General features: G+C 54.0%; 11 protein-coding genes across 11 annotated transcripts; 4 read left to right on the top strand and 7 right to left on the bottom strand.

Annotated features, from left to right (window-relative positions):
• Window positions 1-1,977: 1,977 nt before the first annotated feature.
• Window positions 1,978-2,828, bottom strand: M409DRAFT_29802 (uncharacterized protein; the record flags this gene model as incomplete). Its single annotated transcript, XM_033809631.1, has 3 exons — window positions 1,978-2,182; window positions 2,246-2,355; window positions 2,409-2,828. The coding sequence occupies 3 exons, from the start codon at window positions 2,826-2,828 to the stop codon at window positions 1,978-1,980; spliced, it is 735 nt and encodes a 244-aa protein (XP_033660693.1).
• A 556-nt stretch (window positions 2,829-3,384) lies between these two features.
• M409DRAFT_60568 (uncharacterized protein) lies at window positions 3,385-3,877 on the top strand (the record flags this gene model as incomplete). Its single annotated transcript, XM_033814524.1, has 3 exons — window positions 3,385-3,451; window positions 3,491-3,676; window positions 3,723-3,877. The coding sequence occupies 3 exons, from the start codon at window positions 3,385-3,387 to the stop codon at window positions 3,875-3,877; spliced, it is 408 nt and encodes a 135-aa protein (XP_033660692.1).
• Window positions 3,878-6,712: 2,835 nt separating this feature from the next.
• On the bottom strand, window positions 6,713-7,693 carry M409DRAFT_29801 (uncharacterized protein; the record flags this gene model as incomplete). Its single annotated transcript, XM_033809630.1, has 1 exon — window positions 6,713-7,693. One exon carries the CDS (start codon window positions 7,691-7,693, stop codon window positions 6,713-6,715), a length of 981 nt encoding a protein of 326 aa, XP_033660691.1.
• Window positions 7,694-8,405: 712 nt separating this feature from the next.
• On the bottom strand, window positions 8,406-9,455 carry M409DRAFT_37868 (uncharacterized protein; the record flags this gene model as incomplete). The annotated part of the gene is made up of 1 exon (XM_033810815.1): window positions 8,406-9,455. The coding sequence occupies one exon, from the start codon at window positions 9,453-9,455 to the stop codon at window positions 8,406-8,408; it is 1,050 nt and encodes a 349-aa protein (XP_033660690.1).
• A 1,385-nt stretch (window positions 9,456-10,840) lies between these two features.
• Window positions 10,841-12,782, top strand: M409DRAFT_60565 (uncharacterized protein; the record flags this gene model as incomplete). The annotated part of the gene is made up of 3 exons (XM_033814523.1): window positions 10,841-11,022; window positions 11,469-12,205; window positions 12,295-12,782. 3 exons carry the CDS (start codon window positions 10,841-10,843, stop codon window positions 12,780-12,782), a joined length of 1,407 nt encoding a protein of 468 aa, XP_033660689.1.
• A 259-nt stretch (window positions 12,783-13,041) lies between these two features.
• On the bottom strand, window positions 13,042-14,122 carry M409DRAFT_60564 (uncharacterized protein; the record flags this gene model as incomplete). The annotated part of the gene is made up of 3 exons (XM_033814522.1): window positions 13,042-13,104; window positions 13,160-13,278; window positions 13,333-14,122. 3 exons carry the CDS (start codon window positions 14,120-14,122, stop codon window positions 13,042-13,044), a joined length of 972 nt encoding a protein of 323 aa, XP_033660688.1.
• Window positions 14,123-15,363: 1,241 nt separating this feature from the next.
• M409DRAFT_29797 (uncharacterized protein) lies at window positions 15,364-16,344 on the top strand (the record flags this gene model as incomplete). Its single annotated transcript, XM_033809629.1, has 3 exons — window positions 15,364-15,556; window positions 15,608-15,856; window positions 15,926-16,344. 3 exons carry the CDS (start codon window positions 15,364-15,366, stop codon window positions 16,342-16,344), a joined length of 861 nt encoding a protein of 286 aa, XP_033660687.1.
• Window positions 16,345-16,575: 231 nt separating this feature from the next.
• Window positions 16,576-17,936, bottom strand: M409DRAFT_29796 (uncharacterized protein; the record flags this gene model as incomplete). The annotated part of the gene is made up of 4 exons (XM_033809628.1): window positions 16,576-17,398; window positions 17,452-17,495; window positions 17,554-17,790; window positions 17,859-17,936. 4 exons carry the CDS (start codon window positions 17,934-17,936, stop codon window positions 16,576-16,578), a joined length of 1,182 nt encoding a protein of 393 aa, XP_033660686.1.
• Window positions 17,937-18,432: 496 nt separating this feature from the next.
• On the bottom strand, window positions 18,433-20,283 carry M409DRAFT_29795 (uncharacterized protein; the record flags this gene model as incomplete). The annotated part of the gene is made up of 1 exon (XM_033809627.1): window positions 18,433-20,283. One exon carries the CDS (start codon window positions 20,281-20,283, stop codon window positions 18,433-18,435), a length of 1,851 nt encoding a protein of 616 aa, XP_033660685.1.
• Window positions 20,284-21,123: 840 nt separating this feature from the next.
• M409DRAFT_29794 (uncharacterized protein) lies at window positions 21,124-21,753 on the top strand (the record flags this gene model as incomplete). Its single annotated transcript, XM_033809626.1, has 1 exon — window positions 21,124-21,753. The coding sequence occupies one exon, from the start codon at window positions 21,124-21,126 to the stop codon at window positions 21,751-21,753; it is 630 nt and encodes a 209-aa protein (XP_033660684.1).
• A 390-nt stretch (window positions 21,754-22,143) lies between these two features.
• On the bottom strand, window positions 22,144-24,315 carry M409DRAFT_70831 (uncharacterized protein; the record flags this gene model as incomplete). Its single annotated transcript, XM_033818915.1, has 2 exons — window positions 22,144-24,068; window positions 24,255-24,315. 2 exons carry the CDS (start codon window positions 24,313-24,315, stop codon window positions 22,144-22,146), a joined length of 1,986 nt encoding a protein of 661 aa, XP_033660683.1.
• Between the last annotated feature and the right edge of the window lie 678 nt (window positions 24,316-24,993).

Raw genomic sequence — 24,993 nt, 5'->3', positions numbered from 1 at the left:
TACATGCCGAAGAGCGTCAGCTCAGTTCAATGAAAGGCAATACATCTTGCGGCGAAGTTCAGCTCGAAGAAAACGACCTTCGTCCAGGAGAAGATCGAACAGCCTGGTCTCAGCCCGGACGTCGCAGCATGCCGTCGTCTGCTCAACACAACAGCCCACATCATCCAGAATGAATGACAGGTTGACCTCAAAGTCTCTCTGAAGCACCTACCCAGGGAGCACGTCGATATGGTCCGAGAGCTTGTCCGACTTCCTGCGTCGTGAAACCACAACGCCCAGATCTTCTTCGTCTCCAGCGGTGCGGCCGCCAACGGCTGTAAACGTCCTTTGGACGAAGCAAAATCCTCTGCTGGAGTGTCCGAGACAATCGTCGTCCCCTGGACAGCAGCAGGCAACACTGGCTATGCTCAACCAATGGAGGCATTCCAACAACTGCGCTCGCATGCAACAACACAGTGTTACATCCCATGCACTTGCAGCATCGGACGAATCTCCGAATCATTGACTGGTCCGGGAGGTTGGTCGAAGCAATAGTGGTTTCCAAACCTCTTCTTCCCAGCACAGTATGTCGGCGCTCTGCCTATAACTTTCCGCAAATGGCAGGAGATAATCGACTGGACAGCAGTCATCGACACCATGGCTATCATCTCGGAGCTCTTGCATTCTCTGGATAGCGCAGTAGACGTCAGAGTCTGCCACATCGTCCGCCTTCAAACCACGACCTGGACGGAAAGTTTGCAACCACATCTCCAGACAAGGCTGGGCGTTGATGGTGTACCGTATCCCCAGGGATGGGGGTGGTAGCGACCGGTGAGTCGAAAGAGAGGACCCTGCCTTCAAGCATTTGGGTTTCTTCAAGAGTATGGACGATGGTCGTCAGAATGGCAAATCTAGACACTACGCGACACAAACCCGTCTCGGAAACAAACCTCTCCGTAACCTCGAGCCAGTTCTCATAGACATGGTCGACGTGTGGCTGACGACGCAGCCGCAACTCTGACCAGCGTACGAGAGGAGAAGGCAAACAAGGCAAACAGGCAGACAGACAAAGTTGACCACATCACCCATTCGCCTCCTCTCAACTCCGGCACAAAACGCCACCAAAGGATCGATAGAGAAGACCCTCCCGTCCGCAGGCGGCAGTGTACGAAGTACTGTACTCATCATCAGGGGCAGACGTCCACCTAGAGCGCAAGCAAACAATAAGATTCGTCTCGGAATCTGCAAGGCGCTTGGGCGGGTGCCGGATTTTGCAACCATCGCCCTGCCGTGTCAGGAGGGCAGACACGGAGTCACCGGTGGCCAATAGCTGACCATGCTGTGATGTGATGGGGCTAGACTTTCGATAGTACAGTCATTCCATGCAAGTGGAGAGTATGATATGTGAAGGTGTTTTGCGAGGACTGGATTGGGGCAGTGAAGAGGGTCGGGATCAGGAGTCGTGACAGGGAAGTAGGGACAAGGAACAACAGGAAGGGTGTGTAGCAACTCTGGGTAGGAATGTACCGGTCTGACGTCGACCAGCTTCACCGACTCTGTCCGCGGGCAGGCAAGCAAGTTGATAGAGCGAACGACGTGTAGTGTGAAGTGTCGGTCAGTGTGTTGTCATTGTTCTTGAGCGTCAATGAGATATCCGAAAGTACAGAGACATAGATAGATAGTAGTACATCAAGGAACAACCCATCAGACATCCGAGAGAGAAAGTCTACAAGCATATACCCATTTTATCTTTCCCAAAATGAGAGCACAAAACCCAAACGCCTCCTGACTGGCAGATCTCCTCCTGGTATCAAATGCAGAAAACGCACGTCTCAACGAGACAGTACGTGTATGTGCTCTTTTTTCGTTTGTAGCTGTTGTTGTGCGGGTCGAGACGTGGTAGTTGTGTCAATCAACGCGTCAAGGTGGTCGATGAGGTCTGTGTATTATAATCAGCGACCGTTCAAGTCCCCCATGACGGGGATAGTTACGTACCGTCTACAAGCGACACTGAACCGGCTGGCACGAGTTGCAATGACCCGTCTCCAGTTCGACCTTCGATCCGCACTGGAAGCAACGGCTGAGCCGGTTTTGGATCACACGCATCATGGCGTTCATCTCGTCGAGGCGTTGGTTCAGGGCATCGATAGACTTCGAGCTGCCTTCGACGAGGGCAACGAGGCGTTCAATAGAGTTGTCCTTCCTGTTGAAGTAGGATTGTTAGACACTGTGGATAAAAAATGGTAATGCGTGATGGGATGCGTACTTTGTAGGCGAGACCTCGCGATAGCGACAGTCGAGTTTCTGCTCCTTGCAAGCCTGGCAAGGGCTTTCACCGTCACACTTCTGCTTGCGCTTTCGACATTCTTCGCAGGCCTAGGGTTCTGTAAGTGACTTAACTTCGATCTAGTCTCAGGCTATCTACTCACAGTCGCAGTCCTCTTCGCCTTCTGTCTCGGCACATGATGACTGGGCGTGATGGGGACAGCGGGAAACTTAGTCGGACCACTGCTGAACGTTGGAGGCGGTGGGGTCGTTGGAGCAATCGAGACACTGCACGACGAGGAGACACTGCTATTCGAGCTCTGACCGAACGAGTCGCCTGGTTGATGGATGAAAGGTTCCGAGAGCGAGCGAGGGCCTGCGTAGAATCCGGCTTCAGACGATGGGATATAGCCTTCAGACACGTATTCGCCTTGAGCTGGGAAGGGGTTGCTGAAGAGGATCTGCTGAGGCGGTTGCAACGGAGGCGAGTAGTAATGTCCTGAGGTGAAGTCGTGGTATGCGATGCCGTCCATGTTCAGTGGCATTGGAGTTTGGTCAAGCATACGTTGATAGTCTCGCTTCATTGTGTATACCGTTGCGTGTGCGTCGCGCGGTATCTTGTCGTGATGGTAGAGACGTTGCAATGGGCCGCGATGATAGTACCAGGGTATTGTGTGTGTATAGGGATAACAAAAGACGCGGGCCTCCAAGGTGTATGATGATAGTCAACACAAACAAAGGCGACTTGGATGTGGGAAATTGAGTTGGACAGTTGGAGGTGGTACGCGATGATGGGGAGAGACACTCGAGTATCTATATGGAGGTACTCGACAGTCCAGCCGTCCGGATGACAGTATAACCGATGGACAGGAACCACTTCCAAGAAAAGGGTATATCACCGAAATGGCCGCATCGCGGCATCGACCAGCAATCGACCCAGCAGATCGCAGTAGTCTCGAGAGAGATTGTCCCCCTGCACCTTCCCTGCTGCATGAATACTACCATGTCCGCGATCTCAACAATGGCGGGGGAACGTATGCACGAGAGTCCCATCCACCGCGTCCCCAATTACTGCGCTGCGCAAAGAACGCAGGAGGAGAGGAGAAAGCAGGCGGCATACACGGTCCGCTATGAGCCAAGATGATCGATGCGATGCAATCTGTGGGCAATGGCGTAGCCGGCGTGACCGTCAGCCGGAAGAGGCCAGGTAAATTATAGCACGCATGCAGGATACATTGCATTGCAGACGTCGCCAGCGAGGGATCTCGCTCTTCATTCAGTACCGGGTTGCGAAAAGCTGGACAGTACCTGCATTGTGGTCCACGCACCTGGCTCTCGACCCAAGGAAGCAGTGGTCACACCTGCAGAGCAGTGGAGATGAAGTCGCGGAGAGGTGCTGGTGGCGTGGTCGTGATCGGCGCTGACAGCCCCAGTCAGTAGTAAGAATGTATTGCCTCCCTCTACTGATGACGAGGCAGGCCTGAGCCACAGCCATCTTGCAAGCATCCAGCTGGGCTGCTCGAGCGGATTGAATGGACAAAGAGTGGTAGATGAGTGTGATAGCACTCGCTTCGATCCGACGATAACCGAGCACACGCCAGATCGGTCGAATGCGGTTCATTTGGAAGAATAGATGGCATGCAGCATCCAGCGACTATCTGCCTGCCATCTTCCTTCCAGCACTGCAAGTACTTGAAGAGGGCAGTAAGATCGTGGTTGCATGGGCCAGAAGCCCGCTAGTGACGGTCCCCGCTACGCCCATGCCATCGTCGAAGTCTATCGAGCCGGCGGATAGCCTTATGCAAGCCAGGTTCCGATTTTAAAGCTAGTCGGTTCCACTTGCGAAGAGAGTGGCGCTCCTCTGCAGCCAATATTTGTCAGACACTCCTCCCAGGTGCGACTTGTAGGCGGGACTGCAAGCGACGTGGTGGCTTGATCTCGCTCAGTGTCAGTAGATAGACGAGCATTGTCGCTAACATCGAGATACGGCCATCAAGCGGTCATGTCGTGCAGTAGCAGTGACGCTTGTCGTTGGAGCTTGTGCACGCCATCATCTGTCCGCTATCTCCACGCGAGGCCCGTCCGGAAGTTTCGAGCTCTGTTCTGACTTCTTGCTTGGCAGGATGAGTGGAGTAGGCGCGGAATTTGGCCACCATCGCACACAAAGCCCTCGAAATGCCCAGCACGCATGTATTCCTTCTGCGCGCTGCACCTTTCACGAGACACATTTGTCACAGTGACTCGCTTGCAACGTGCGATACTGTTCTTGCATATGTCGGTCAAAGACAACGTGGACTGCGCAGCGACGGGGGCAGTATTCTCCGTATAAGAAACGGGAAGGGATCGCATCTCGGCCAGGCCCTTCACCACATCTGTCTCTACGGGTGGTACCCCGACTGCAGATCAGACGCCTCTTCTTACGCCTGTAGACTCTGAGCGTGCCACATCCTCACGGTATATGTGGTGGTCCCAGAACTACGAGCTATTGCCTGGCTGACAGGGCCGCTGTGACGACCCAGCCTCCCGTCACACTGGTCATCTTGCAGTCCAAACAACCAAGCCACTCTCATCGAGAATGGCCAGCTGCAGGGTGCATGAACCTTCTTACAACCCCGTCGCTGAGCCAGCGTCACGGACCGCCGGACCTCCTGTGCATGATACGCTGGTAGTGCTGCACTCGGTCGTGGCAACAACCACAGATGCATGCAAGTAGTGCTGCGGACCGATGATGCCCCAGCAGACGTACATGGCACGCTGTCGCTCTGACGTACAGCAAGTGCGCTAGAGCCCGCATGTGCAGAAAGCAGAGAGCTCTGATGGACTCTGAAACTAGCGATTCCAAACATGCGATTGGCTGATGGGCAATCTCAGACGATGCGGGTCGACAGATGCGAAGTTAAGGCTGTGGTCCGGTGGAGGCGGCAGGAAAACAATATCTGGCCAACTTAGTCCGCTCCATCCATTCTGCTCGGCGGCGTTGGCGGCGAGAGTGACGACGATGCCCAGCCTTTTGGTTGTCAATGTCGGACAGTAACTTGCTCACTCGCAGTGAGCGAGCAAATCCGACGAAATCCCGGCAGAAGCAGCTGAAGTGAGCAGTGAGTCTCTGTTCATGCGAGGTAGTGGAACCAAACTTCGCATGCATTCCACAGCATTCCGAGTCCATGACGAAGACAGGTGTCACAGCAGAACGTTTACCTGCCATAGCATATCGATTAACGAGATCGCGGGGGAAGACTTCCCACATACTTGGGACATCGACTCAGTGACACAGCATCGCTGCTCAGTCCGTGCAAATGATGTTTGTACCTGGCGTCACACAAGCAACCGTCTGGCTGCAGGCTTGCAAGCCAGCACTTCAAGCCATGCCGTCTGAACCGCCTTGCCTCGCAGCTGGCTCTCTCAACAACAGCTCGCCGTGGTAGTTGCCTTGCCTCGTGTGAATGCTGACGCCCCTGAGCCCGGACTCCCCAGCATGTCTGCTGCACGGTCGTGGAGACACTCCAAACCCGTCAACACAACAATCGTTCCGAACAATCCCTCCAGAGCATTATCGTGATGCGAGACGGCCCAACAAAAGGCAAGGGAGAGTTCGCCATCTCAAAATACTTCGCCCACAAGACGGATTCGCCGCTCCGATGTTGGCGTTCTGCAGGCCTGAGAAGCCTTGACTGCTCTGAGGTGGTGCTCATGTACTCCAGCCGTCTCGTTCAAAGCACTCCTTGGGGTTACAGTCTTATCTTCAGAGTATGCGGCGGAGAATAGGTCTCTTCCGAGAAGACGGTTCATGACGGTGTTTGAGAAGGAGGACATGAGGTATTCTCTAGTCTCAAGGCCCGACAAGCCGGCGACCTGGTTGCAGTCGCCCGCGTTCGAGCCTCGACGCCCCTGTGCGCATGGGGAATACCGGACGTGTGCGAGCACTTGTTCGCTCAGTAGTTCGCAGTCGCGGGTTTCCGATTCGATGATGTCTGACGTTGGGGCGCATATGATCTGGCTAGGGCCAGGCGTGGGCGATGCAATAATTCTTCCGCTGGAAACAACCAGACTAGCCGCTGGGTTCGAGGGTCCTCGATGGTTTGACTTGGTTGGAGTCCCTTTCGTCTTGGTGGGAGTTTGGCGGGGGGAGAAGCAGGTCCGGCTCCGCGAGTGGGACGCGCTGACAGCAGTGGCGACTGCGGATTCCTCGTTGGGATTACTTCGTCCTCGATTCAGTCCGGTCGTCAGGGCGATGTAACAGATGTGCAGATGTAGGTACGATGGCGATGCGAGTGAGATCGCGAGAAAGGAGACAAGTTGTACTTTCGTGTGATGAATCTAGGGTTTTCGCTAGCAATCGGAAAGTTTAAATGATGCCGCGCTAGCCAAATTCGGCGTCGACGGCGAGGTGAATGACAACAATGTTTTGCCAGGAAAGAAGACACCCGGGTCGCATGAGACTGAGAGGTCTGACCCTATCATCCATGCCTTACATTCTACTCGTCTCTCCTTTGGCAGCCTCGTTGAACAAAAAATAACCCTCCTGCTCCCCCGTTGCAACCAACTTGCCCCTTGCATCCCACAGGTTGAAACAAACACCCGCTCGTCGACCCTTCGCCCACTCAGTCACGCATTCCATCAAAAGTCCATCATGTACATCCCATCCACTCGACGCAACAAAGTGAATGGAGTGATTCAAAGTCGCAAAGCTCCGCAAGGCAGACCTCGTCGGCCTCTTCGTCTTATCTCCAATGCGATGCATTCCAAAAGGTATATTCTGTACGGAAAGAGGCGTATCGAGGACATAGAAATCTGAGAAGAAGATGGTCGCCATGGTTTGTGCCGCCGGTGAGGACAAGGGCGTAAGTGTCCGCATCTTGATGCGATAGATCCTCTTCGAGATGCTCTCGTCGTGCGACACCTCTTGTCTTTGGTTGCTCACGGCAGGATACGGAGTAGAGGCAGGCCATCCCTCTGGAGCTCTCGACTTATTTTTACTACCAGGTGCACTTTGGTCCGCGTCGTCAAGCTCAGGGTCAATCGGTCTTGCCGCTGCTTCGAGTGTATCCCGCGAGGGTTCTGGAACATGGTCGAATGGCTGCCGGGTTTCATCCTCCTTTGATGGCTTCATGAAACTGAACGTCGCAAGCACTCTCACAATGCCGGTTTGCATCACTCGGACGATTCGGCAGGCTGTCCGCGTTGTCGTCGAGACTCGTTCGACTTCGTAGTGCAGTGTTGACCCAATTGGCGCGGCTTTCACGAAATGAGCGTGGAGCGCATGTACGGTGAATCCCTCTGGCACAGTCTGACATGCCGCGAGGGTCGATTGACCCAACATGATGGCTCCATTGACTGCCTTCTGATGTGGATGGTGCCAAGGCGGATACACCACCTCGAATGTGTCTGTTTGTGCTGCCGGTCTGATCTGTAGCTGGTGCTCGAAGTCGTCGCGATTGCTGTGGGCCATTTTCAAGCGCGGGAGACGCTGTGTCGCTGGAAAAGAGGGCGTTCCACCTCAGCGATACATGAGTTGTACCTAGACCTTGATGTTAGTACCTCCAGGATCGCCTTCTCCGAGCAAGGGTGCGTTTTCGAGGATGAGCCCAGGAGAAATATATCCTGTTGCCGGGGACAGTGCGTCAGCCGTCAGCTTCATCCTCTTGTCAGCACATAAACGAAAAGGATGGTCCGAGGGACGTTGTGCATCTTCGATTCATAACACGCTGTCGCTTTTGTTTACCGAAATTAATCAGCACGCTTTTGCAAAGAGGCCGCAGACGGTGTCAACAAGGCCGCGTTTCCACCATCCATCGCCTTTCTTGTTAGGTCATGTATACTTGCCCTTTTGCTGCTGAACTCACCAACCGGAAGGAGTATCAGCGACTGGCTGAGTCTCCCCACTGGTTCCTCAGAGGACTGACCTACTCGGGTCGTAGGAAAGATAAGAACTAGCAGGCATCGGCCACACCGAGAAGGTTGCAAGAGTCCCCTGTCTATACGAATCCAATCTCCTGAGCAGCCAGGGGTCTTGTAGACCTCACGCTCTTCATGCTGGACCGCAGATACGGTAAATCGACTGGTGTTCCAATGCTGAGATAGGTGCTTAACACTGTTCTTAACTGATCGAATATAAGCCTTGTTACTTATCAGATTCGATGCCCACCAGTACAAAAAGCCGTCTAACTGAGTTCCTTCCAGTCAGGCGTGAGCACCATGCGCCCCTGATACTTGCCAGCATCGAGGTCATCCATGACCTGTTGCAAATTCTCAATGGAAGTCTTTTCGATCTCAGGCTTGATGACACCCCGCGACAGTAAATCCAGGCACTCTTTCAGTGCGTTGACTTCTCCATTGTATGAACCCTTGAAGGTTATGCTTCTCATTGTCATCACCAGGGGTAAGAGTGGACCTTGCTGGCTGATCAATCCCACCAAGACTATGAGTCCGACTTCGCGCACCGTTAGTTGGGCGCTGAGGATCGTTTGTTCGTGGCCGACGAAGTCCAACACAGTATCGACCAGTATCCCTTTCTCCGCGACAACCTCGTGGATGGGCTTGGCTTCGCTATTAGAGGTACAGAATGCATCCTCGGGGGCCACGCCGAGTTTCACGGCCAGATCAACAGCTTCTTGCTTCTTGTCGGCCACCAATATCCGCTTCACGCCGAGGTACTGTGCAATCTGCAATCCATTGAGTCCTAGACCTCCAAGGCCGAAAATTGCAATTGTCTGGTCCGGTTTGACGTCTGCTGTGTGTTTCACAGCGTGGTAAGCAGTCAGGACTGCGTCCGATGCGATAGCCGCGGCCTCGATCGACACATTATCCGGAACCTTGACGCAACCGTAGGCTTGGACAGAAACGTACTCCGCAAACATGCCATCTCTACCAAGCCCGTATCCCCCGTTGCCTTTGACCTTGCACAACCTGCGATGACCAAGTCTGCAAGTTGTACAGTTGTTGCATCCGGGAATGATGTGCATGGCCACACGGTCGCCAACTTTGAACTGGGACTGATCGATCCCCGGGCCAAGCTCGACGACTTCTCCAGCTCCTTCGTGCCCGAGAACGAACTCAGCAGGCCAGTCCAGCGTAGGCTCCTTCATGTCTCGGATGAAGCAGTCGCTATGGCAGACTCCAGCAGCTTGGATCTTGACAAGCAGATGATCTTTCTCCGGCTTTGGGATGGCATGTCGAGTGCGATGTAACGGTTGCTCATGGCCAATTCGCATCTTCCAGGCGCCCATCATCTTCCTGGCTCGCCCATGATGATCGTCGACTCGTGTTATTAGGTGGTTGAGGGCGTCTGAACTTTCTCTCAGGATGTAGAACCAGGTCAAGTACTTTCGATCGGTAGCACAATGAGCGTGGCAGGTTTTGGTTATGAGATAATGATGAGGTGGGATTTGTGGCAGGGCTCGCAAGACTGACTCGCTTGTGCTTGCTCAGCTGAGGAGGAAACAGCTCATCATCGTACTTACTCCGCTTCTTGGGGAACCTGCTACCTTAATAGCCGCGACTCCAGTCGATTTATTTGTGGCTCGCAAACTCTTGAGGGCGACCACGCAGCCCTACGTTCACCCGATTCCGGCATGTCTGGCAGAGCTATCCGAGGATTCATCAAATTCCACTACCGCTTGATGGTGAGGGCTAAAATCCTAACTTCGCAATAAGTTCCACTGGCTGGTCAGGCGCATCTGTCGGATAATTGAGTGTCTAGGCGAGATGAGCTAAAGTAGCGCAGCCGCAGCGATTCGTTGCAAACCGGTATTCGTTCAGGTGGTGAGCATTTCGCGAAGAGCGGCGCAAATGATCTTACCTTGCTAGTATGAAGACCTGGCCCTCCAAGAGGCCCCTCGCGATGGTCGCGAGCGCGATCTTGCTTACAGAAGTCGCTCGCCGTCGGCCCGTCGGTGGTCTGTCATAGTACTGTCTCCCCATATCGTGGAGGTAACAAGACATGGTGTTGTTGACTTTTCTCTCCCGAGATGAAGTCTAGCACGCGAGTTCTGCAATCGCTGCGACGCATGAAGGGCTTCCTCTCAATGTGAGAGACGGTTGGATCATGAGTTTCGGCGTGTGTATCAGCGCCAGGTATACTGACAGGAGTGATGGATGAGATGAGGTCAAGAAGGCAAACTAATAGAAAGAGAGCAGACCACCAAGGTTGAAGAATGCGCCTGGGCTCACTTCATCACGAACTGCGTATTTGAGAGCACCGATCAGTTGCTCCGCCATTTTGTGCACGAACCTCCCGTTCTGCAACATTCACTTCACGGCTTCTTCCCTTTCCCTACCTTCCTTCATCACATGTTGCAATACTAACTCCAATCTTCTCCATCATTCTGGCTGGCAATCCACCGCTTTGATCGCTCGATGACTGCTTACGGCGAAGACTGCAAGCACGGGCACCAAAACCGGATGAGCACGATTTCTGCATGCTATATCACAGGCCAAAGTTGAGGTATGGGTGGTCTCCAATACCTTCTTTTGGAAGACTTCTGACTTCGTCATATCGACGAGAGTACTCTATTTGAGTTGCATTGATGACTTGAACGGGTATGCCGGACATTGCCAGTGTTGCGTATAGGCTGACGACGGCCAGACGCTGTATGGTATGTCACGAGACCGGAGACTCCGTGGCTGTCGCCGTGCCTGCCATCGGTCATATCGTCAAGAAACGAGTCTTGGGCATCCATCATTTGATCCCGTGCAGGCATTGATCCAGATCGTCAGGACGAGAGCCATCAGCAAGCTGGTCGACTTTCAGGATCATGTTGCCGTCAAGTTACTTGTCTCGTATGTCACAACACCTCTGGCTACTCCATCTTAGCTCAGCATTGCGCGCATTCCCGAAAATGCACCACTGGCGTCGATGCACATGCAGCACCGCGGCTCTTGTATTTGCCGTAATGACCTGGGTTGAGCTAAAGCCATTGCAACTGGCAGCAATCCTCGATCATGAACAAGCATGTGTTCGTGGCGCGCAACAGCGAATGCGCAGACTCACCGGGGATCATAAGATATCTTGCTCGTCCGTCATATTTACCCGAACACTCGGGTGGCTGCTGGGGGGCACGTTAGAAGGTCCCTGAGCAAATGCAGGTCGCGAATCTTGCGGATGCTACCTTTCGAAAGAATCTGTGGGCCGGATGCGGTGTTGGACTCGAAGGCGACTGCATCATCTTGCGTAGGTCTTTCCCTCGATAAGAGTATTGAATGTGGCTGATCTTTGGTGCTGGTAGATGGCAAAGAGGTTGTGGGCTGTTTGTTGGTGCAGCGTTTGCACAGCAACCAAGCTCACCAGCGCCAGACGGGCTGCCGCACACCAACACCCCACCGACTGCACGTCTACTTGCACTTGCGACGGCCGTCTCAACTACTCAGCCAGCTCGACGTCTGTTCCTTGCTGAAGCAATGGCGGATTCGTCGAAAACTTCAGGTGGTGACAGGCCACAGCTCACGACCAGGATTCCGAGACGTTCAGCCGCCACGCAAGCTATGTTTTCTATACGCTGGATGGCGCAGGAGTCTATAGGAATGGAGTCCACGCCCACTTCACGCGACAAAGATGACGACTACGACACTGCCGCGGAATCATTCGCAAGTAGTGCAGAGGGCAATCAGGAGCGCGGCAATCCTTGCAGAGAGAACGCGCCAACATCGCCCAGGAGAAACTCGAGCAAAAAGAGCGCCATACCCATGCCCGTACCAACCGCTGCCTCAATCCACGCGCGGTCTATTACAAGTGGAATACAAGCAACGGCAATGGCAGAAAGCAAGCTACCTATGTCGATACGAGAAAAGGCCATCGCTATCGCCGCCTTGCAGAACGCAACTGAAAAGGCTCGCTTAGCGCTCGAAAACGTCAAGTTGGACAAGCGGATGGAGCGTGGCCCCCGCTGCGAAGAACGAGCTGCCCATAAGACCAAGGCTGCGAAGGACGAAATAAAGGCTCCAAAACAGCCAAGAGAAGCAGTTAGTGAGTCTGAAACAGTTGCGCGAGAAAATCAACTGCTGTGAGTCCCCTCTACCCTACTACCTTCCCTGTTGCTGACTTCTAGCTTGCAGACGACGAAGGGGTGATCCGAGTTGACCACGTACTTGCAAAGGTCGAAGAAAAGGCAATACAGATGGACTTGACCCCTTCAGCGTCGCTGAAGAAGGATCAAGATGCGCTGAAGGCTCCGGGGCCCCGCTTCAAAGTCGATTGCCCTAGTTACCGGTGGTTGGCGATGATGATGGGACGTTTCGCGCATCCCTGTGCGTTACGCCTCCAAAATGTCAAATACGCCTTGCAATCCATTGGAGTGAAGATGGATCGTGCTTCCAACAAGTATTACGTTCTCCGACCCAAGTCTAACGACCCGGCGATGGCATCGAGAAACTGGAAAGAAGTCAACGTTGCAATTGCACTCATGAAGGATTTCGAATCCAGAGACAACGCGGACGGAAAAAGGCCGGAAATGAGTCAGTTGGGAAGACTGCTGCAAGAGGAGTGGGGCTTCAGCATGGAGATGCTGAAGATTGATTGCCGATGTCATATTCTCGACACGTGAGCAGAAAACATGCAATCGAAGGAAGCTGGGGAAGATTTGTACGGGTGCATGATACATGAGCATGTGTATCGAAGACACGAGGGAAGTTTATGACGGCCAGGGTAACAACAGGGGTAACAAGAGTACCTTGAATTCTACTCTGCATACACAACATTCTGCGGATGGAAGAACTCAAGCTTCTACGACAGCGCCGAGATGGCCAACACTGTGACGCCGCTGGCAACAAAGAGACCAGAATCCACATCCCCAGCGATGTATTCTAAAAGTCCTTCGAAGCATACTCATCGCAAGTCTCAACCAGCTTCTCGAAAATCCCCAGCTCCTGAACACCCTTCATCAGCAAGCTTCGACAGAAAAGAAGCAGACACTACACTCACCTTCGCACTATGCCCAGCCTTGGGTATCATGAACAACTTAGAATCCGGCAACATCTTGTGCAAATCCCAAGCCGTCTTCGGCGGACAGACGAAGTCCAGTCGGCCTTGGATGATCGTGCCTACACTAAACATCAGCATAACCCCATCGAACCCACGACAGCTCAGAAACGTACAAGGAATATGTCTAATCTTCCCCACCTCCTCCTCCCTCAACAACTGCCCCTCCCCCAAGAACCCCTTATTAATAAAATAATGCGCCTCCAACCGTCCATGCTGCAAACTCCACTCCTCATCCTCGACCTTCGCCTCGATCTCCTTAAAATCCGGATCCACACTGCTCACGCTCATCTCGTACAAATTCCAGACCTTCGCCGCGGGGATCCTGACCGCCGGGTCATCCGAGCAGAGGAGCTTTGCGTATGCTGGGGCGGGGTCTGCGCGGTCTTGGGGAGGGAGGTAGTTGATGAGGCGCTCGTAGTTTTCTGGGAAGAGCATCGCCGAGCCGAGGGGCGTGAAGCCGTAGCCGAGCTCGAGGTCTCGCACGGTGAAGATCCCGCGCAGGATGAGGCTGCTCACTCGTTGGGGGTGTGTCTCGGCGTACGCCAGGCTGAGCGTACTCCCCCAGCTGCCGCCGAAGACGAGGAACCACTTCTCGATCCCGAGGTGCTGTCTCAGCGTCTCGATGTCCTGCACGAGGAGCTGCGTCGTGTTCTCGCGGATTTCCGCTACGGGAGTGGATTTCCCGGCGCCGCGCTGGTCGAGGAGGACGACGCGGTAGTGGGCTGGGTTGAAGAATTTGGTGTTTTCTTTGGTGGTTCCTGCGCCGGGGCCGCCGTGGAGGAAGATGACGGGTTTGCCGTCTGGCTTTCCGTATTGGTGGTAGAAGATCTTGTGGATCGAGCCGACGGCGAGGTGGCCGCTGTCGAAGGCGTCGGCGTGGTCGTAGCCGGTGGTCGTGGTCATGGTCGAGTCAGGGAGTCCTGGGATGTAGTAGAGGTGAAGTCAAGACGCTTGTTTGCAAAGATGTTCTTTAATATCAGTCAGTTAACGGAATTCAATCTCGTATCGCAACGCCGAGGCGCATGTGCTATGCCGTAACAAAGGACCCAAATGGTTCTTGCTCCGGAGTAGGACACCGCTGAGGAGCTGTGTAGCTTGGAGCTCTAACTTATCGAGGAGTTCGCTACTCCACCACAAGCATTGGATTTGGCAGGTTCATTGCCCGAAGTCGGCGGGGGTATGGCGGGTGAGTTGATAAGCCGTGTTAAAGCGCGGACTGTGCTGCCAAAGGAGGAAATATATCAGGCTCCGATGGACATGGATGATTTCGCAATTCATCATTATGCAACAGCTGGTTGATTGACGGGGCTCATCTGCCGGTGCAGAGGAGCCGAGTCATTCAAGGCTCTGGTCTACATGTCGTAGAGTTCATCACATGCAGTAGGTTTGTACTGACTCGTGAGACGATAGCAAGGCCCCAATTGAGCGTTGCTCGTCATCTATACTGTGGCTGTTATGCGTGTACTTTCATTGAACTTTTAACTTGACCTCCTGTGGACTCCAGCCTCTACTCCGCTCGCCAACAGTGGGAGAGGCATTGAGGTGTGGTAGCGAGAGCCTGGGGTAGAGATCGTAGTGCTCGATGTTTCAGATACGATTCACGTTCATCTAGCACGGCCTTGTTGTCGACTCTCCGTCGCCAATCCGCCGATTGTGAAGAACCCGCCCCCAAGAAACTCCAGCTCCATCTGAAAGCCTTCCGGCACACACAAACTCTCTCGTTCTCTCGCCCCAGATCCAGCAAGAGTTGAATCCTTTTGCGCAGGAATCAGTCTCCAAGCCGGAAGCCTGCTGAATCAGTCCGAACCTACGCGCTCGCAGCTCTCCAGACGCTTGTCTCTTGCGTCTTCACGATCGGAGAGATTTTCAAGATCGAGTGTCGCCATTGTCTGGGAGTGTCGCCATCATCCCGGGTCTCCATGGGAATCGGTAGGGTGGCTGGTGAAGCGTGGTAGTCATGAGCGGATAAGGAGGTTGATGATGTTGGGTGTTGTTGTGGAAGCCAAGCTGAACTTGGTCTGGGCTGTTGATGATAAGAGCCAGAGGCGAGGAGTTTCAATGGCCAGATTCGTCGTCTCCAATTGTTCCTTGTGCAGCCGCCAGGAGAAGCGTCGCTCCGGCCCAGAGTCCAGCGTCGTCGGGCCATGTCTTTCGTCCGAGACACCACTCCCACAGTCGACAACGCCTTCAGCAACTTCCGACTGTACAACTACACACCCTCGCTCCAAGCAGCCTCCCTCTTCACCGCGCTCTTCCTCCTGGCCACGGTATGGCAATTCCATCGGGCCGCTCGAGCACGAACCTGGTTCATGATCCCCTTCTGTTTGGGCGGCGTGTGTATGTCTTCAATTTCACTCATAGGCCACACCTAGCTCACGGTTTCGATAGTCGAAGCCGCAGGCTACATCTCCCGCATCATCTCCTCGCGTGAGGCGCCAGATTACGCCCTCGAGCCGTACATATTACAGACGACGCTGCTGCTTGTAGCGCCAGCACTGTTCGCCGCATCGGTATACATGAACCTCGACAAGATCGTCCAGCTCGTCGATGGCGAAGAACACCTCATCATCCGAAGGAGGTGGCTGACACCTATATTCGTTTCGGGCGACATGCTGGCATTCGTCTTGCAGGGGACCGGTAAGGCCTTTGACATCCATTCCGTGCAACAAAGGGCCACATTCTGACAAGCCGTGCGTCTCTGTTCAGGGGCCGGTCTCATATCCAGCAAAGCCCCCACCCTCACCACCACCGGCAAAACCCTCGCGCTCGTCGGCCTCGTCCTTCAGACCTTCTACTTCACCCTCTTCGTCCTCGCAGCCGCCATCTTCGACATCCGCATCCGGGCGTGTTCGACGACGAAATCCATCCACCACTACCGCTGGCGGCAAAAACACATGGTTTGCCTCTATGTCGTCAGCGTTTTGATCTTCGCGAGGTCTGTCGTTCGGATTGTTGAGTTCGCGGAGGGGTTTGAGGGGTATCTTGTCTCGCATGAGGTGTATCTGTATGTTTTTGATGCGGTGTTGATGTTTGTGGTGATGGTGGTCCTGGGCTGGGTTCATCCCGGTGAGGTTGTGGCGGGGATCCGAGAGGAGAGGGGGTCGCGGAGGTCATTGTCGTCGTGAAGGGTGTGGTGTGAGTGGAAATTTTAGGTGGAACCAAAACCTCAGGCCAAATTGTCGTCGCGGTGGATGTGAGATCATAGGCTCAATTCAAAGAGGCAAGACCAATCTTGTTGTGTCCGAGAAGGAACACCGGGCGAAGTCGAAAAGCAACAGCAAGGAACAGATCCAGCGTAACAGCAACCAAACAACACATCTCCAGCATCCAGAAGCCAGAAAACGAAAATCCAGCCATCAACACCGTAACCTCCTCAATTGCATCGAATATCCACCCTCACCCACCTCCCATCCCCCCTCCCCCTCTCCAAAACCCCTCTCAACCTCCCCCAAAATCCACCCCGCCCACCCCCGCATATACCAAACCCCCTCCCCAGTCCCCCGTAACAACCTCGCAAACTCCCCCAAAACCGCTATCGCCACCCCCTCCTTCCCCTCCAGCCCCTCCAGAAACCCATCGGACAAATTCGCCGTCCAGCTGAAGATCCTGCCGATGAACGCTTGGGCCACGTCGCCGGTTGGCCCGGGGATGGTGGCGAAGGTGGAGTGCAGGTCTTCGAGTGCGGAGAGGCAGTTTTTTTTGTAAGTCTCGTCGAGAGACGTGTTTTCATTGATGAGGTCTGCGAGGTGGTGGACCTCCGGAAAGGAGGACTCCGCGGCGGCGGATTTTCGCTCTGTGACGCCCCGAACCACGGGGCCCATTTCCGATGAGAGGATCCTGTCCCAGTAGATGCTGACTGTGGGTTTGATTCCCCGCGATAGTCGCGCTAAGATGCAGAGTTCTTCGATGGGGTCTGTGGGGGTTTGGACCTGTGCGAGACCCAGGCGATGCATCACGAGCAGACAAGCGAGCGCGAAAACTGGGATGCAAGTCGCTGGGTCGGGCCTGCTCAGGTGATCTCTGAAAGTGGCGAGGGCGATGTCCATGTGTCGGGAAGACTGGAGGAGGAGCTCTTCGGCTTCGTCTGGGTGGATTGTGGCTTTGTGGATAGCGGCGGTGGCGAGGAGGCCGCGGAGGAGGAAGTGGTGGCGGAAACCGAGCTCTGGGACGGATGTTTGCCTGGTGTATCAATTGTCAGTGAGTACTAAAAGCAGATGAGGAGGTTGGCGTACCATATGTGCTGCTGTCCCGCTTGGGCACACGTTAGAGAAGTATTCTGCCGTGCATCAGTCAGTCTCAAAAAGCAACATCCCTTCTGGGACAGATTCGCTCACCAGATACCAATAATGCAAGAGTTTCAAATTCTCAACATCAAGGAAATCAGGCGGTGCCGTAATAGCAGTATTGGCAGAGCTCCTACTGGGCGACACAGTCGTGGTCACAACCTCCTTCACCGGAGGACAACTCGCCGCATCTTCTTCCTTCGAAGCCTGCACTGGCTTCTTGACAGGCCACGTACAATCAATCTCCAACCGTTCACATCGTCCACATTGCGGTCTCGACTCATTGCACTATCACATACCATAATCAGTCTTCTGCAGGTATGCGGCACAGCAAAAAGCGGGCGGAAACTTCATACCTTGACATGTCGCTTCTTGCATTGTAGACATCCCTTCCTGGACTTGGTGTGTGTTCTGCGTTCGATTTGACGTACCATGGCTACGCTTGATGCATGTTTTTTGTTGGCGGAAGGATGAGAGTCGTCGAGGCTGTTGTATTGTAAGTGGGAGCCTGATCGTGGCTGGTGCGATGGATAGGCAGCTGAATAGCTGAAGCCGCCGTGCTAGCTGGGAGTAGTAGAGATCAGCACAAAAAGAAGGACAAGGAAGATACTTTCGCAAGAAGAAAAGAAGACGAAGATGATGCTTCATAGAATTCATCGACTTTCCGTCGCTTGCATTAATCTGAGCCGCTGTCGTGCTGCTATGCTCGCCTCTCGCTTGTATAGTGTACAATTATTCTTGGACAACTCACTCCAGGTGATCATCCATGCATTTCTGTATCATTCATCGCTCAATGCCTTTCAATGCCGATTCGCAGCGCCGTTCCCGAAGTTCAAATGCCAAGTGGGTATCTCGCCGGAATCATCAATCGCTATGCCGCCGTCGTCTGTACAGTAGTCATTTGTATCATTAAGAATCATTGCCGTGCTTTCAACGCCCAAAGAAGCCGCCAAATAATCCGCCACGTCGTGCTTTCTGGCCGCCTGGGGCGGGATCGTCCAATGAAAAAGTATTCAAAAATCTGTCTTCCAGTCCGATCTCTTTGGAGTCGCTCGGGAGGTTCCAAGTGCTGGGCTTGGGTTGGAAGTTTGTTCCCTTCTCTGGAAAATGCACTGGCTTCACGCCATCGCGCATTCGTGTCATGAAGTCTGGCTGCTGGCTCAATGGAACTTTCTCTGCTTCCTGTGGCACAATGACAGGGTTGCGGAGACGTCGCTCCATGCTCATCGGTGCTGGTGGAAGCTTGCCGTAGAATGGACTCGGCTTGCGCTGCATTTGCTGTTCTTGGTGAATGCGATTGCGCTCTTCTTCGGCGCGTATTTGTGTCTGCATGCCGAACACCTGATTGCTCATGTCACCGCCGAAACTCAAGGCTGGGGCATTGCTTTGGTTGAGGTGGCTGCCGCGTGGCTGGAGGCTTGTCTGCTGGTTTGCGATTCGCTGAGAGGAGCGCATAACTGGGTGGTAATCTGTTTCCATTGCGTCCTCGTCGTCCGAATAGTCCGGTGATGGTTGCTGGACAGTCAAGCGGGCAGATCGGGAGTAGGTGTTTTGTCTCTGCTGCTTCTTCGTGGTCTCGTTGATTACTTGCAAAGGACCAGGCTCGTTGTTTTGGAGGTACCTGAAAGGGTCCTTTTCTGAAGCCTTGGGAGTGAAGCGGTCGGATGCTGGTCCAGCATTCGCGCCGAGGACATCACGTTCGCTCGGCTTGGGCATGATTCGGCCTTTCATGCTCCAGCGCACTGGCTGTATACCGCGTTGTGCAACAAGCTGTGTGATCATGACAAAGAATGTAACAAAGCCATGGGTGGCGATGAGCTGCTCTTTGGTGAGGCGGGCGGTGATTGATGGATCCGACAAGGTAAACCATGCCCAAGATCTGAGTGCCAAGACCATGACTTGTATCCAAAAGTAGTTCGCCTGCCCGGTGATTGCCTCCATTCGGTGTGTGTGGTGATAGCAGTGCTTGAGGCCAGTGTTGTACCATAAGCCGCACGTGGCGAGAGCCAGCGTGTAGGGTACGAGGTTGCTGAAGAGGTGAAAGCAGGTATTGCTGAAGTGCAGGTGCAGCGACTGCTGGGCGCATTCGTTGAGCGATGGGTGGATCATGGTGTCGGTGATGTCGGTGAGCTCTGGCTCGGAGGAGGCTGTGCCGAGGTGGAGGGTCAGAATGGCGTAGAGGTGGAATGCGATTTGAGTGAGGAGGCCCATGAAGAGCGCAAGACCGACGAGATTGTAGAGCGTGCGCATCATCTTCTTGCCCATGTCATCGCGAGTGCGGTATGCGGGCTGTCCGCCACGGGCACGAGTCTCTGCGATCAGACGGCTGGCGTTCTGGGCGAGGCCATAGTAGTCGCTCCGCTCGATCTTGGACTGGGCGACTGGGGCGCATCTCTTGCAGACCAACGGATATCGCTTCTCCAGCTCTTTTTTGTATTTCGGAATGGCCGCCTCGAACTGCTTGTATTGCGGATGCGACTCGTCGGGGAGGTAGTTGGCCAGGGTCTCGTTGTAGAGGTGCTGGTTCTGCAGGCACGTGCGGCAGAAGGCCTGCTGGTCTTGGTGTCCCAGTGTCTCTGGTAGTGGCTTGGTGAATGTGAGCGGTCGTGCCTCAGCGTGAGGCGGGCCTGAGGCAGTGAGGGTCGCCGGCGTATCGAGGACATTGCCGCGCTCGTCAAAGAAGTTGAGCGCCTCGCAAGATGTGCACTGGAACTCGCGAGTTCCCTTGGCGTGGGTTGACTTGGTGCCACAGAAGTGACACCGCGCTTTTGCGAAGAACATGCCCGCGGCGGTGGGGAGGACGGGGGCGGCGAGACGCACCACGGCAGGTTGGAGAGGTGGTGGAGATAAAGAAGAGAAAGCCGGGGAGACTTGGGCGTCGTGTGTCTTTCGAGGCCGAAACGTTGCCAGGGTTTGCGGCCCGCCCCGCCCCGCGTTCACCCGCTGCTCTAATTCCGGCGCCTTCACGCGAACTTCACCCCATCACTCTGCCATCCTCCATACCGTCCAATGCATCTGCCATTGTCCCGTTGTCGAGATATGTGAGGTGTCTCATCTATCGGAATGAAATGTGTCTCACCGCGCTGTTTGAATGGCATTCACGCAGGAACTTTCCAGTTGAATTCTGCGCTGTTTGTTTCCTTCACTCTTCTATCATTAAGACCTCTCCATCGGCCGGGCCATTGATACACTGATTGATACGTACAATCTCTCCACCTTACATGGGAGCGAATCAATGTCACTTGGATCTTGGAGGCTATGTGAAGCCTGCCAGTAGATGGCCTTTACGTCAGCTGGCAGCTGTGTTACTTTCTCCACACTTGGGCATCTTCATCCGCTTCTTCTTCTCCATCAAGAGATCTCCACCTCCGTCCCCGTAATAGGGATGTGCTTGGCTTGGGAGCTGAGTGATCGATGGAGATAATACCGTGACATATCGCTTCTCAACCAGCTAGCTTTCGCAGCTCAGAGGCCATCGCCGAAACCGGCTACACCAGATTTGCTAAACTCCATGTAAGTCCTTCACACTCGCCAATACATATACCACTTGACAGCACCTCGCAATTCGCATCCACACTCACCAAGCCTCTCCCCATTCATCTACCTTGCCATATCTCCACCATGTCCACCCCCCAAGACCCAACCTCCCCCTTCAACTACCCACCCTCCCAAACCGCCCTCCTGCTCCTCGACTTCCAAACCTTCACCATCAACCTCTGCGCCTCAGCAGGAGAAGCCGCCCTCGCCAAAGCAGCGACCCTCCGGCAATGGGCCCTATCCCAGAAAATCCTCATCATCCACTCCATCATCGACATCGACGGCACGGTCCCGCCCCAGACAAAAGGGGTCAGCAGAGTTCAGAATATGCTCGCGGGGATAAAATCCGACCCAGAATCTGGGCGAGAACCTCCCTCCATCGCAGCGGGAACGGATCAGTCAAAGGAAGTCGTATCCCTCAAACAACCCGGTATCGTCTCGGGCATCAAGTCGGAGGAATGTCAAGGCCTCCTCAAGGACCGCGGGATCAAGAATCTCATCATCTGCGGGCTTTCGACCTCAGGCGCCGTGCTGAGAACCACAGTGCCTGCCACGGACGATGGGTACGTTGTGAGTGTCATCAGCGACGCATGCGCAGATCGGACGGTGGAGTTGCATGAGACGTTGATGGCGAGTGTGCTCGGTTCCAGGGCTCATGTTGCTACTTTGGAGGAGTTTTTGGGCGAGTGGAAGAAGGGTGAGAGTGGGAGGTGAAGAGGTCGCAGCTCCTGGGTGTGGTTGTGCTTGCAAGAGCCACGGCGAGGTTGCTGCCCGAGTGAATGTACCAACATCAATGCGAAGCCGAACCTGAAACGAGATTTATGGACAGGAAGGTTCGAGGAGGAGAGGACGAACTTTGCACCGCAGGTGATCGATGGCGATGCTCCCGTCGACGAAAATGCTGTTGCTCATATCCGTGGGTGGAGAGATACTTGTCACAGAGGTCAGAGACTGTATGACCAGTTTGGAGCAGATGCTGAAGGAGGACTGAACTTGAATCAGAAGCTGGCAACACGCAAATCTGACATGGAGACTGCATCGAGCAGCACAGTCTACTCCCCCTAGCAGAATTTCTAAAATAAATTCAACCTCTCTTTCAAAATCTCACACGAAGTCAAATGTATCTCCCACACCCCCAAGCATGCCCTTAACCCTCGCACTCCCCACAACCCTCTCCATCCTCAGCCCATCCCACCTACTGAACACCGCCCGCACCCCCGCCTCCACAGGATCAACCTTCCCCTCATTCACACTCGTCCCCAGAAACCCTTCGACCAACTCCCGATAAAACACAGGATTGTCCGGCACACCATACAAAACCACCCGTTTCACACCCTTTAACTTCAGCCGGAAGAAATGATGTGCACGTTGGGTGTATAACAGGAACGAATGTCTCCCGGACACGAAATGCGATCGCGCGCGGCGTTGCGAGGAGACGTCGCTGTAGTCGTGGATGGCGCCGAAGGAGATGTCTTGGGTTTGGGTCGAGGTGGCGAAGAAGTTTCGGAGACGGAGGAAGTCGAAGTAGCTCGGGATGAATATCAAGATCCCCTGTGCGTTGTCGGCGGACTTGGGGAGGCAGAGGAGGGAGGGCAGGATGGCGGTCGTGAAGAATTTGAAGCGGGCGTCGGGGTCGGAGGGTGGGGAGGGGGAGTCGAAGCGGAGGAAGGTTTGTTTGATTCCTAGGCCGCTGGTGTCGTTGATGTCGCCGGGGTAGGTGGGTGTGATTTTGGCTTTGCCGGCGATGTTGAGCATGGAGGTGTTGTAGAGGCGGTTCATTTCAGGCGTGAGGTAGACGCTGAAGAGGATGGTTTGGCGGAGGTATTTGGCATTGCCGTCGAGGTACCAGTTCCGCACGCGGCTGAAGTCGCAACCGTGGGTCTCTTTGAGTTCGAGGTTGAGATGGTTGAAGACCACTTCGACGTTAGTCCAGTCTTGCATCTGCATGGCGTCCGCTTGGTCGACGATGCAGACTTCGATCGAGGAAAGAAAGTCGTGATCCCGTTTCTTGGAGTCTTCGTTCTCGATGATGCGGCGGAGCCCAAGTGGTGAGGCGAGAATGACGTCGCTGTTGTAGAAGGCGGAGTAGAACTTGAGAGTCTTGCGAGTAAACTTCAGCGCCGTAAGGAAGCTGTTATCGTTGTTGCCCCCGAAAAGCTCACGGTAGTCTTCGGGCATCGTTTCTCGGTCATCCAGTGGTGCTGTGAAGGAATCGACAAAGCGCTTCTTGTTTTCTTGCTGCTCTGGTTGGAAAGCTTCAATGATCGCCTCAGCGTAGTTGGCTGCCATCTGCCGGGTCTCCAACAGGATGAGAACTTTTGGCCGCACGTAGCCTTGATCCCGAACATCCAATTCTGTGGCATCGTCGGCATGATTGAGGCGCTCGTTGTTCTTGACTAACTTATCTCGTCCTTTGAGAATGTGATTGACGGCGTGCGCACTCGCCATGGAACGAAGTGCGGCCGCATTGGATATTGTTCGGTCGCCCAGCAATACATCCTGGTAGTCAAAGACGTGTACCGCGATGCTTTGCTCGAGTTCCGAACTCAAAAACGTTGCGCCAGTAGCCTTGAGATTCCTCGCAAGACGCTCTTTGAGAGCCAGGTCGCTGAGATTTTTGATGCGCTTCTTTTGCGACATGTCATGTTTCGCGCACGACGGTATAGACGTCGACTTGCTTGCATATGTTTCAATTGGGCTTTTCTCGACTTTCCAATCATTGCCTTGTATCGCCTTCAGCTTCTGTGACAACTCGTTGTCGTCGGGATTTGCGAAATGGATCTCGAACGGATCAGTGGCACTGTGCAGCTCTTCCGTCCCATTTTCGACCGCCTCCTCGTCTTGATCTTCCTCTTCTTCTTCTTCTCCCAAAGCATCCTGCACCTCTTGTTCCTCGTCCACTACCACAGGTACCTCGGCTTCGATCTTGCGTCTCTTCGCTTTTCGCTCTCCCGGATCCGCATCTTGGTGAAAAGACTGCAAAAGCTGGCTGTATGCCTTGACCACCGGCTTCACTTCCTCTGCCTCTTCTTCATCGCTGACATCCAATTCGTCTTGCTCCGACTCTTCCTCGACTGGTGCTTGCTCTTCATCCGACTCATCCACATCTTTTACCCGCTGGCTGTCGAACTTTTTGTAACCATTCCTGGTCCTGATGCCGCTTCTTGCTTCTCGTCCGGGGCCTTTCGCGCCACCTCGTCCTCTTCCTCGGCTACCGCCTCTGCCGCCTCTTCCACCTCTGCTAGTTCTGCCACCTCTTCCACGGAAAGGTGCCATGTCGGGGTTTGATAGGGAAATGAAAACGAGTCGCAAAAGCTTCCAGGTGAATGGAATTCCTTATCGATTAAGACTAACGTTCTTCTATTGGTCATTCAAGCGAGCCTAGCCGAACTCTATATTTGGCGGCCACAACCTCACCTCGTCCTTAAGCTGGTGACTCGCCGTCAAAGCCAACACTCCCTTCTCAATGCCCTGGTCAAGATACCAATGAGACAAATATCACAATTCAGATATCTCCTGGTGCCCTGACATTGGACGGGGAGAGCAGCCTTTATCTTCATGTCGAAAATTTCTCATCCCATTCTCGCAGGGCTATTCGAATGTTGCACACGTCGATGACTGGTCCTCTAAACTGGACCTTCGAAAGCCATTATCTAGCCCAGGCGACTATGGTTTCCACGGAGTCGTTCTTGCCAAAGCGTACTGTGAAGGAGTCTGGCTTGAAGCAAATCGTCCACAGCGAGCTCCATATGTTCTTGAAAGGCCACAACCTCCCCTTACAAGTTGATGACATTGTTGTGAATGTTGTATCGCATACAGTTGATCCTAATCTGACAATACCATACAAAAATTCATGCGGAAAATATCTTAGGTTCAGCATGGCTTCTTACATATTTGTGATCGCCTCGTGCAGCCTCCCGACAGCCTTGAAGTACGTGGCCAAAGCCTTGAGCG

The sequence above is a fragment of the Zasmidium cellare genome (assembly GCF_010093935.1).
Source record: "Zasmidium cellare ATCC 36951 unplaced genomic scaffold M409scaffold_55, whole genome shotgun sequence".
NCBI lineage: Eukaryota > Fungi > Ascomycota > Dothideomycetes > Mycosphaerellales > Mycosphaerellaceae > Zasmidium > Zasmidium cellare.
Note: the sequence above shows the minus strand (reverse complement) of the source record. Positions and strands in the feature narration are given on the sequence as shown.